Source organism: Neltuma alba, unplaced genomic scaffold, assembly GCF_004799145.2.
Source record: "Neltuma alba isolate B1F8T4 unplaced genomic scaffold, ASM479914v2 tig00004432_pilon, whole genome shotgun sequence".
In the NCBI taxonomy this organism is placed as follows: domain Eukaryota; kingdom Viridiplantae; phylum Streptophyta; class Magnoliopsida; order Fabales; family Fabaceae; genus Neltuma; species Neltuma alba.
In genome coordinates, this window is record NW_021633704.1 from 330,301 (window position 1) to 343,689 (window position 13,389).

General features: G+C 30.5%; 1 protein-coding gene across 1 annotated transcript; it reads left to right on the plus strand.

Annotated features, from left to right (window-relative positions):
- Positions 1-1,147: 1,147 nt before the first annotated feature.
- LOC114744736 (sugar carrier protein C-like) lies at positions 1,148-2,939 on the plus strand. Its single transcript, XM_028932906.1, has 4 exons — positions 1,148-1,206; positions 1,318-1,640; positions 1,748-2,374; positions 2,478-2,939. Exons 1-4 carry the CDS (start codon positions 1,167-1,169, stop codon positions 2,937-2,939), a joined length of 1,452 nt encoding a protein of 483 aa, XP_028788739.1. The 5' UTR covers positions 1,148-1,166.
- The last annotated feature ends 10,450 nt before the right edge of the window (positions 2,940-13,389 follow it).

Sequence of the window (13,389 nt, forward strand, 5' to 3'; positions counted from 1 at the left end):
GTGTATCTAACTTTTATTTATTTTTTGCCAGCTCAATTTGGCCCATAGTGCATGACAACTCTCAAATATATTGTTCCCGATATGCCTGTTAACATACCATTTATAGAGAAATAAAATATTTTTCATAAATAAATCATATATATTGTAGTCCTTAACTAAATAGTGGAGATATAAACTTTAGTTATAAAATTATGTAATTTAAAACTTATATAGATGAAATAATTGAGGTTAAAATATTCCGATATTCAAATATATCTTTTTATTGTATTGTAGACTATTTATAGTTTTGTGTGCTAGCTGGTATGTTTAGGTTTTTTCGGGAGTTTATTTTGGCTTCGTCTTTTAGCATATGTAATTGATTTTTTTTAGGTGATTAATAAAGGGGACTTGTTTTTTGGCGAAAAGTTCAAATTATGATATTTAATTCAGAACTTGAATGATTTCATTATTTAATTTTTAATTACTTTTATATAATTCTAAATTTTTTAGTAATTTTAACCTTCAATGTTGCTAATATAATATAATTGTCAGTCATAATAGCTTTCCTGAAGCATATATAAATTTGAATTAAAATTATTAATTACAAAATACATATATTTATTCGATAAATTTAAAAAATTCACACTTTTTTTTTTAAATAGTGTGCGATGTATCTAGTCTTGTATTTTTTTTAATATATATTCACTGAGTAATTATTTTTTAACAATTATATTATTTATTATTGTTGAGAAGATCTTGACAGTTAGAGACTATAATAAATAATAATGCAACTTTTTTTATCCAAAAATCTGTTAATTTAAATAAACACAAACACTAAAATTTCAATATATAAGAATCAATATAGAATTTGATTCTGATTAAAATGGTTTGATTTAAATTATATTAAAATTTAAAATGAGAAGAAAAAGAATATATATCCTGAATCTACCATACAATCAAATGTGATTTTCATATATCCTGGCTTTCCCTTTTTAAACTAAGACCAAAATGCTTATATATATCCTTGCTCTGTTAATCGTACCTACACCTAAAGTCCTAAACCGTACCTCTCACTTGTTTTTCTAATCGTTTTCATCATGGGAGCTGGAGCTGTAATTGCTGATAACAATAAAGCTTACCCTGGTAAGCTCACTTGGTCGGTCTGTAGAGCATGCATTGTCGCATCAATGGGAGGCCTCATCTTTGGCTACGATATTGGGATTTCTGGTAATCAACATCTCCCTCTAATCTAATCTTACTCTTGTTTTTGTTTCTTTTAATTAATCTTCTGGGGATTATCTTTTTATGGTTCTTATTGGGGGTTGATTTTTGAAACAGGCGGGGTGACTTCCATGGATTCATTTCTGGTGAGATTTTTTCCTTCTGTGTATCGGCAGAAAAATCTGGACAAGTCCACCAACGAGTACTGTCAGTATGACAGCCAGACACTGACCATGTTCACATCTTCCTTATATCTCGCCGCGCTCTTGTCCTCCCTCGTGGCATCCACCATGACTCGTAAATTCGGTCGCAGAAATTCGATGCTTATTGGCGGCATTCTCTTCTTTGCGGGCGCTTTGTTGAATGGCTTCGCTCATGCAATATGGATGCTGATCGTAGGCCGTATGTTGCTTGGTTTTGGTGTTGGATTCTGCAATCAGGTATTTTTACCTTGTCCCTCCCTAATTCTATCTTCCTATTATATTTGGCGCGCGCGCACACATATATTTATCTTCACGAACTAACATGCGGGTTGTTATTATTGCAGTCTGTGCCACTGTATCTCTCTGAGATGGCTCCCTATAAATACAGAGGAAGTCTGAACGTAATGTTTCAAATGTCAATCACGATTGGTATTTTGATTGCCAATGTGTTGAATTATTTCTTTGCCAAGTTGGGCGGTTTAGGGTGGCGTTTGAGCTTAGGTGGCGCCATGGTGCCGGCACTTATCATCACCGTCGGCAGCTTCTTCCTTCCCGACACTCCAAACTCCATGATCGACCGGGGAGATAACGAAGGAGCCAGGGCCAGTCTCGAGAAGATTCGAGGAATCAAAGAGGTTGACGAGGAGTTCAGAGATCTGGTCGCGGCTAGTGATGCGTCCAAGCAAGTAGAACGTCCGTGGAAGAATCTGCTGCAGAGAAAGTACAGACCCCAACTCACCATGGCCGTCATGATCCCTTTCTTTCAGCAACTTACGGGCATCAACGTCATCATGTTCTACGCTCCGGTTCTCTTTAACTCCATCGGCTTTAAGAGCGACGCTTCTCTCATGTCCGCCGTCATCACCGGCTTGGTCAACGTCATCGCCACCACCGTCTCCATTTATGGCGTCGACAGGTGGGGAAGACGAGCCCTCTTGCTCGAGGGAGGAATCCAAATGCTCATATGCCAGGTATATTACATGCACACACTTATGTTCATATTGGGTCTTACTTCTTACTTTCAAATTCAAATTTGAATTTTCGGAGCTGATGATTTTATGGACAATGATGCAGATTATAGTCGCAGTCTTCATCGGACTGAAGTTCGGGACCGATGGAAATCCGGGAATGTTGCCGATATGGTATGCAGTAGTGGTGGTGGTGTTCATATGCATATACGTGTCTGGCTTTGCGTGGTCGTGGGGTCCGTTGGGGTGGTTGGTGCCGAGTGAGATTTTCCCGTTGGAGATTCGATCGGCGGCTCAGAGCGTGACGGTGGCGGTCAACATGTTGTTCACTTTCGTGGTGGCTCAGATATTCGTGACCATGCTGTGCCATTTGAAGTTCGGGCTGTTCATCTTCTTCGCCGCCTTCGTGGTGGCCATGACTGTGTTCGTCAACTTCTTGCTCCCTGAGACTAAGGGCATTCCCATTGAGGAGATGGCCGGAGTTTGGAGGACGCACTGGTTCTGGTCCAGATTCGTCGACCATGAGGATGACGTTAAGACGTCTTATGTAGTGGATACTATAATTTAGTTTTTTGCCCTTTCAACATAGTTTAATTTATTAGTTCAGTGGATGGTTTAGGAATCTGACCCTATTTCATGTCTTGAATTTCTTTTTTGGCAATGAGATTAATGATGCTTTATTTTTTAAAATATATATTAATCTTTCATATTTTATTTCTTCTAATTTTGATTGGAAATGAGATATTATTGAATGAGTGATACGAAGGATCTAAGGGAAAAAAACTTGAAAAAAGGGGGAAAAAAATTTCAGCCTTCAAAAGTGTAGTTATTCATTACTTGAAATTGAAAAGGTCCGTCCCGACTAGTTAAGTTTCTCTCTTTTCCATGTTTTTTTCCTGGCCTTTTTAAATAAAAAGAAAACTAAAAGGTCCGGTCCAATTTTTGTTGTCAAGCTCAACTGGGGCACTGGATCTGTAACACTGATCAGGGCCTCTAGAGTCAACAGAAATCCTATAAATATGTTATGGAGATGAAAACCTGAACGAGTTGAAGAAGAAAAATTAAAACTCAATGAATATCTACTTTAAAACAAAATACCCGGCTTTAGAATTTTACTGCCTGCATTCTTAATATAAGATGACTACTCTGAAAAAAAATTAAAAAGCTACTTAATTATTTTAAAATATTTATATTTATTTTTTTAAACCAATTTGCCTCATTTATAAGTTAATATATAACCTAATAATCCATATAAGTATGCTAAAAGATCATATAATATATGTTATAATTAAATAATTTAGTAAGTTTTTAACAGGGTTTTTTCACGTTTGTACCAAAAAAAAAACTAATTTTCAAGCTGTAGATACTATCCAAGAGTTTCCAACCGATACTCTCTTCTTCATTCGTGCCAAACAAGGCCAATGCCCAAACAAAATCTCACAGAGATCCAAAGCTTTCAAGCCATACTCAGGAGGGTATTGTGCAGGCACTGGCTTCTCATACTCATCATTGTGTCCTCCATTGTACCCATTGCCATAACCACTTCCATTACCAGACCTAGAATCATCTTCTTCCTCTTCTTCTTGACCACCAGAAGGATTGAGATCCTGAGTGTCATGGGTCTTGTTCTCCTCTTTATCAGGCAGATCTTTAAGGCGAATTTGTGGTTGAAGCGTTTTCATCAAGAACCTGGCCTGCAATTTTATTTTGGCATACGATTGCTTTCTCATCAGTTCCCTTTTCCACAGGAGGCAATGGCACTAGAGGCCCTGCAGAAGGATGCAACATACTTTAATTTATGCATTTTTTTTGGCTTATTTCTTGTTAGCTTCATGTTCACTTTTACCCTTATTTTCAATGAAAATGCATTTGTTGCACCCGCTGCGTTCACTTCTCCCATCAAGTCTTTGATTGCCGAAACATGGAGGACCTTGGCTTCTCGGACTCTCACGACCTGCGAAGAGTTCGACTGGCGCCGGCTAATTTTTGCATCTTTGAGCTTGTCATCTGCGGCCTCCTTTCTCTCTCTCGTATACTTTCAGTTGTTATTTCTCTCGGTTGAGACCATAGTAATTTTCCCTTTTATCTTTTACCCATGCTAAACTTGTTCTCAACTCCCTGGTTCATGTAAAGAATAAGAGTATTTGACCAAAAACAAAAGAATATGAGTAAATAAAAATTTGAATTTATATTTTATAATACTAAGGAGGAAAACACCTGTTTCATTTATTTTAAAAACATAAAAACATAAATATAATACATATTATTGTATATTTAATTTTTTTATAAATCATATGATTTCTAATCATTGTGTAGGAAGCAAATTTAGTTGGAAGGGTAGACTTTTGTTCTTGCATATAATTGGAGAAATAATTTTTTACTATTGGTAAATGGTATTCTTGGTATTAAAAAATATGAAAAGAAAGAAAAACCCTCAGATTTAATCAATATATATATATATATATATATATATATATAAATACTCTTCTTCCAAGACATGCTCTTAAATGGCTCATTGATGGCTTCTCTCACAATTCAATATTCTCAAGCCATCTAATGAATAAATAAAATAAAATAGTGATGTCTTGGACTTCATGGGCTTGAAACCAATTTCGATGAGTATCATAAACTCATCAGATCTGAATTATCCATATTTTATTTAGATTGTCCAGATTTTTTTTGTTTTTATTTGTTTAAAATAATTATTTTAATATATATAAAATTTAAAATAGAGATAATCTTTTAACTATCTTTTTTTAAAAAAATAGTTTTTTATTTAAAAATAATTAATTAAAAATTTTAAATCTAAATCATTCAAATAAAATATAAACAGTTCAGGTCTAATAAGTTTAGGGTGCTTATCAAGATGATGAGCATTAAAACTGGTTCTGGCCTTTAGCTGGCTTCGATGCAATAAATATATTTGGCTTAAAACAATACATTTTCTCTCTCTCTCTATATTAGTCTCATTTCAATTGATTTTCTTTTTGATTCTTTTTGAAAAGAAATTGTAATCAATAAAGACAAGTCAATATAACAAACAATTAACCTAAACCTGTTAATCAAACTCCTCCTCTTGTATTTCAAATGCTTTTATAATCCATCAGTTTGCTTTTTTTTTAAAAAACTAAAATCTTATACAACATATTCCTTTAATTAAATCTAAAACTTTTTAAATGTTCAAAAAATTTAAAAAAAGAGAGAGAGAGAAAGAGAAACATATATATTAAAAAAAGGGTTTTTTGTTCAATAATTCATGTCATTGTATTCTATTTACTTATTTTTATAGTTTTCTTTTTTTTTTTAAGATTTAAGTTGTATTTTTTCAAGATAAATTTTTTTTAATTATTTATCATAGTAAAAAGCAGATTATGATCATTATTAACAATAAATTGATATTAATTTTTATGCATGAGGATATAGCTAATTATAGCGCAAAGTCGTATTTAATATAAAAGAGGTATTAGGATTTTCAAGCTTCTTATTACGCTGGAATTCATTTTAGAAAAGTATTATTCTTTACGTTCTAGTTTGAATAAATTCAGCTATACTAAAGAAATTTAATCTAACTTCTTCAAAATTAAAAATAATTCCATGCAATTAAAAAGGAATTTATTCGGCATATTGAGAGAGGGGGGACTGAGGGAGGGGGCTAATGAGAAATAATTTTTATTTATAATTTTTTTAATTTAAAAAGAGTCTCCAAATATTTATCCTAAACTATATATCACAATTTGGATTGTTTTTCTTAAACTATAATAATATGATATGATTCTTAAATTCTAATAAAGAATGTGATAATTTTCAAAATTTCTAGACAATGAAAATTGATTTTATTATAAATTTAAACTGATGAAATGGAAGATAATATATATATATATATACACACATATATATAACACAAGTTTTATCCTCGTATCCAAATTTTTATGTAATTATTTGATATTCAATGTATCTACCTTTGATTTAACTTTTTGCCATCTCAATTTTATTCATAGGAGTACATGAATATGGATGAAAATAGGTAAGGTTAGGTTTTAGTTGAATAGGCCTAGGCCTGTAACAAATATTTATAGTTTGAACCTACATATATAATTGGCCAAAAAAAAAATCTGCATATAAAGCTTGTTCAGGCTTGAGCATGAGCCTTCAAAATACCTAACAAGGCTAAAGCCTTTTTAAAGGCCTATTCAAAATGTAGGCCTTTAAATACTCTTTAAAGTCAATGCCTCCAGATTCATATCTAACCCGTCAAACATATTAAGAAGTTTATATTATATCTCAAAGGTTTAGAATCCATTCTCACATGCAATATAAGAGTTTAGTAAGAAAAAGAAAATAATACACAATAACAACAATTATTTGAGCAAATAGGAATAAGAAAAACCAGTTACCTATTGACTAAAGCGATGTATTCTCTGAAATCAACGAAGCACAATAAGTAGCATGTAAAACTAGATATTATCTCTTTTTTATTTTCCTGAATTATGTTTTAGCAAACAACGCAAATAAAGGGAGAGAAAGTGACATAGCGTCGCTATCTTTAGTGATCAAAAAGAGATGTAGAGGAAAATGGCTGGTCAATAATAAGGGTGATTTCATGCATGAATGTTGTGATATGAAATTTAGGGAATAATTATAATATTATATAAATAATTTATAAAATTAATTTATATGATATTATATATAATAGTGCAAATTAAAAAGCATAAATAGGCCATGCTTGTAGACTAGGCCTTATGAAAATAAACTCGACTTATTTGTCTAAATACATCTAAAAATAGGCATGAATATGAGCTTAACCCATTTACTAAATAGGCTAGGTTAGACTAGGTTGTAAGTAGAATAGGCTGGCTCCCTTGACAGGAGCCTAACTTGCTTCCGGCCCTATGCATGACAAATGTCAAACATACCATTTATAGAGAAATAAAATGTTTCTCTCTCTCTCTCTCACACACACCTGTATTGTAGTCCTTACCTAAATAGTGGAGACATAAAACGTTAATTATAAAATTATGCAATTTTTTTTTACCTTGATAAAATTATGCAATTTAAAACTTATATAGATCAAATAATTGAGGTTCACATATATCTTTTTTATTCTATTGTATACTATTTGGAATCCCAAAAAGTTTCAAACAATTATTCTATATATAAAATTTTAAATGATGATATTTAATTCAGAACTTGAATGCTTTCATTACTTAATTTTTAATTACCTTTATATAATACTAAAATTTTTGGTGATTTTAACCTTCAACGTTGTTAATATAATATAATTGTGAGTCATAATAGCTTTTCAGAAGCATATCAATTTGAACTAAAATTATTAATTACAGAATAATATATTTATTCAGTAAATTTTAAGAATTCAATTTTTTTTTGAAATAATGTGTGATGTATCTAGGATTGTAATTTTTTTAATCTGTATTCATTGAGTTATTATTTTCTAACAATTATTATTTATTATTGTTGAGAAGATCTTGACAGTTAGAAACTATATATAATAAATAACAATACAACTTTAATGGCTTCGTTCCTAGTTAAATTATTTCGTTCTGTGTATCGGCAGAAAAATCTGGACAAGTCTACTAATGAGTATTGTCAATATGACAGTCAGATACTGACCCTGTTCACCTCTTCTTTGTATCTCGCCGCACTCTTGTCCTCCCTGGTGGCATCCTCCATGGCCCGTAAATTCGGTCACAGAAACTTCATGCTTATCGGCGGCATTCTCTTCTTCCCGGCGCTTTGTTGAATGGCTTCGCTCATGCCATATGGATGTTGATCGTAGGCCGCATGTTGCTTGGTTTCGATGTTGGGTTTTGCAATCAGGTATAAATATACTATTCTCCCTTCCTGATTCTATCTTCATATTCTATTTAGCATATATTGTTTTCTTCATGAACTAATGGGTTCTTATTATTGCAATCTGTGCCACTGTATCTCTCTGAGATGGCTCCCTATAAATACAGAGGAAGACTGAGCATAATGTTTCAGATGTTAATCACGATTGGTATTTTGATTGCGGATGTGCTGAACTATTTCTTCATCAAGTTGGGCGGTTTAAGATTCTTCGTCATATATCAATCACTTCTTGGATTTTTCATATTTCATAGTATCTCATGTTATTAGATTTAATATTTAAATTTTGAAACAGGTAGTGTAACTTCTATGGATTAATTTCTGGCTAGATCCTTCCCTTCTGTGTATCTATGCCTTTAGGGAAAGTTTTAGGGTTCTTTGTACTTATTTCTTATTAGTTTCATGTTCACTTATATACATATACATATATATTGGTACAGCTCACTTTCATGTTTTACTCATGAGTCATGACAAATTTGTTTTCAACGCAACACACAACTCTTTAGTTCATGTAAAGAACATGAGTAAATAAAAATTTAAATTTGTAATTCTAAGGGGAAAACACTTGTGTCATTTACTATAAACAACATGAAAAATAAATCTAACATGTTATGAATCATAACAAATAAAAATATCAAGTGATCAACTTTTAATTAAGTTTTTACTATTTATAAATACTCTTAGTATTTGGAAAAACAAGAAAAGTAAGGAAAAAGCCTTAGATTCAATTCACATCATAAAAATTAATTGGGCAAAAAAAAAATCACATCAAATAAAAGAGGTATTGGAATTTTCAAGCTACTTATTTTTAAGCAAGAATTTACTTTTAGAAAAGTATTAGTCTTTTCATTTTAGTGTGAACAAATTCAGCTATAATAAATTTTGTAATTTTTAAAAATTTAAATTAGTTCCATGTAATTAAAATTATTTCTTAAAAAGGAATTTATTTAAAATCATACTCGAGCCATTGGGGTGTTACCCCCTTTTTTTTTTTAAAAAAAACTTTTCCTGTGCTCGATGATTTTAAGATTAATCAAGAGAGGCCCAAAATAGAATATGTGGGCTGTACGATATAGGCTTAAACCCAGTAACCTTTTGAAAGCATCTCGGGCCAAAAGGTTATGTTACTCGTTATCCTGGTGGATCTATTGGCACTTTTAAATCAAGTTTATATCGCATTGAACAGTTTAAATCCAAAATTTGTTAATGTAAACAAGCTCTTGAAAGTTTCCCCTCCCCTCCCTTTCTCCCCATCTCCCTCATATCAAACATAGGATAAAGTTTTAGGTGGTACAATTTTACTCCAGTGCAATTAATTTGTTTCAATTTCTCACCTTCACTGACAATCTACCAAATGAACGTTTTTTTGCTTGCTACATAAGCAATTTAGTTTTCTTAAAAATGATGACGCCTAAGCATAAAAAAGCCACTTGTGTAATTTTTTTTTTATAAAAAAAGTGATCTCCATATCAAATAAACCAAGGTTTAGGTTTTGGAAAAACATGTGCAAAGACCACAAAGAGAATTGAACAACAAAATCAACGGTGTGCGTGTGAAGAAAAACATAGGTTATCAAGTAAGATTTATTTATACAATTTGATTCTTCCTTTTTATGCTACAGAAAAACCTCATGGAAGTTTTGAATTGCGGGTGAGTTTTGCTAAGAAGGATTTTTTTATTCAGAAAATGACTATAGATGCAAATCTTGAGATGATGTGAATTGAGACGAACATGATCTAGGCAGAGACAAAGATGATATTGAGGTGCACAAAGATGACAACGAGATGGCCGATAAAGATGATGTGGATGTGGGGATGAAAAAAACACAGCCAGTACTCATACATTCTATTCAAGACCTGGTTATGCATTGATCTATTAATATCGATCTATTACCTAATTTGTCTGTCTTTATCTAGCCTAGAATGCCATATGAGATTGTACTACAAGAGGGGACGACTCAACATTGCATGAAACATTATGCTGATCTGGAGACACATTTCCCATTACCAACTGAGTAGGAAACGAGGAAGAGCTACCGTCAAAACTTAAATAGTCAAGACATGAGAATTTCATTCATTGGTGGTGGTGCAAGAAAGTCTTTCGTCCAACTGAACTTCCAATGACACCACTGGGTTTAAGATGGATAATCATGCCTAACAAATTCACACCTACAAACAAAAAGACAAAGTAAGATTACCCTGCAGAAGGCTAACTTAAGAACTGACGGCATATAGAGCTATTTATTTCGGAATGATATATAAGTGCATATTTTGATTTGCAAAGGTTGCATATTTTGGTACCATGGATTATGTCGCCCCTTTGGAAATGATTGTATATTATACATTTGACGGATTATCATTATGTCATGATAAGTCTTAAGATAGTCACTGTTTCGGAGGCATGCTAATTGTTTTAGTGACTTTGCTTTTTGTTATTTCCCAAGAAACAAGATTATGGATATTGGATACCAAGACAATAGTATTCTAAATTTCAAATAATGAAGGAAGTAGTCAACAAGTCCCAAAATCCCTTTCTAATTTAGTTTCTTTCTTCTTAGAGCCTAGCAATGAATCTTTACTTCCAATAAGTCATCAGTTTGCTCTGTCCTTTTATTAAATGTTTATTGGGAGCTTGGTTAGTACAAGTTCATCTCTATATTGCAGTATATGAATTGTTGCCCTTGTACGCCGCTAACCATTTTTCATAATAAAACCAAATTATGTTGCGCTGTCCTCGTTTCGTTGAAATGCGTCTTTCTCACACGTGTTTTATAGATCTTTTTTTTTTAAAAAAAAATGCACGGCTGGCATTTTTATGCTTAGATGTCTTTCTTTTTTTTTTTCAAAAAATGTTATCCGGCAAAAATAAACGTCCGTTTGGTAGATTGTTAGTGGAGGGAAAAAATTGAACCAAATTAATGATAGAAAAATGAGGGAGAAGGACCTAAAAAAATTATATTTATTAAAAAGTATCTTAAAAATATCCTAACTTTTCTCTTACCTTTAGATTTTCCTTTTTGAAAAAAAAAATTGAACTAAAAATATCGTATCATTTGTTTTTAAATTTTTTTCACTAATATTTGTATCCACCATATCATTAATACATCACTCAATTATTGTTATGATCAGTATTTATTCATTTATATCATCATTGAGTTCTTTTATACCTGATTAAATCAATTAAACTCTTTTTATTAAGACAAAAAAAAAATCATTTCATATCTTATCAAAACAAGTTGTAAACTCAAGCGACAAAAATAAAACATTACATAAATAGTGTCAAAGATACTTATTATATATTTTCTTGATTATATTATTTTTTTGACAATATTTATTTTGAATAAGACATAAGTATTCTCTAATAAAGACAGTTGTGATTATATAACTTTTAGGCGTCTAACCTTTCTTTAGCATATATAATAAATTATAAAAGAATATCGAGTTTTACTAAAATCATAATTTTTATTTTTAATTAAAATTTGTGATCGTTTCAAAAATAAAATTTTAATTTTGACTTGACCAAACAATGAACGTTTGTGTATTTTTTTCCAATCGGGATTTCTTTAAGTTGTAATATTTGAGAAAAATTAAATTTAATTTAGTGAAATTAAAAAATTCGTATTTATTTTAAAAATAAAATATAGGAGGAAATGTAGGAGAAAATATGGGAGCTTTGGTCAAAGTAATATCGTATTTTAAAATTTATATTTTAGCATTTGATCTCGTGAAGTAATTATAATTTTTAGGGCCCTCGACAATAAATATCATCCTATCTAGATTCTTCTCTCTAATTTTTCCTTCATTATGTTAGGATAAAATTGCACCACTTAAAATTTTAAGGCGATAAATGCACCTCTAAAAATAGTTTGGGGTACTAGGTGCATTTTTACCCAAATTTTAATAGATGAGGATCTATCTAGAATTTTTTTCTGATTGATATTGGTTGATTTAAATTATATTAAAATTTAAAAGAAAAAGAAAAAGTATATCTTAAATCTACCAGATAAAATCAAATTGGATTTACTATAGTAGAGTGATGTATCATATCTTTCTTAGCAAATAAATTTTTTTAATCAAATTTCTTAACAGATAAATTTTAATCAAATTATTTTTTTTTAAGAAAATCATATATCACTGTCTTTTCCTAGTTTAACTTTGAGTAAAACGCCTATATATGTATCCTTGTTGATTAATCGTACCTTTCACTCCAGTTTTTGTTTGTTCTGCTATATTCTCATTTATTTTTCTAATCTTTTTCATCATGACACTGTTTTTTGGGCAAGCTACAAATATAGACTCTAATAAGAAATGAGTTTTATTTATAATTTTTTAATCTAAAAAGAGTTTCCAAATCTATATTCTAACTTAAAATATATCACAATTTGGATTTTTTCCTCAAATTATAATAATATGATATGATTCTTAAATTCTAATAAAGAATGTGATCATTTTCAAAACTTGTAGACAATGAAAATTGATTTTTTTTATAAATTTAAACTAATGCAATTGGAGATATAATATATATATATATATATATAATACAACTTTTATCCTTTTATCAAAATTTTAATATAATTATTTGATATTCGGTGCAGCTAACTTTTATTTAATTTTTGCCGGCTCAGTTTGATTCATACTGCGTGACAACTGTCAAATATATTGTTCCCGATTTGTCTGTTAACATACTATTTATAAAGAAATAAAATATTTTTCATAAATAAACCATATAAATCATAAATAGCGGAGATAAAAACTTTAATTACAAAATTATGTAATTTAAAACTATGTAGATCAAATAATTGAGGTTAAAATATTCTGATATTCAAATATATCTTTTTATCGTGTTGTATACTATTTGGAATCTCAAAAAGTTTCAAACAATTATTCTATATATAAAATTTTAAATGATGATATTTAATTCAGAAATTGAATGATTTCATTACTTATAATACTTAAATTTTTAGTGATTTTAACCTTCAACGTTGTTAATATAATATAATTGTAAGTCACAATAGCTTTTCAGAAGCATATAAATTTGAACTAAAATTATTAATTACAGAATAATATATTTATTCGGTAAATTTTAAAAATACAATTTTTTTTAACAATGTGCGATGTATCTAGGATTGTATTTTTTTTAATCTATATTCATTG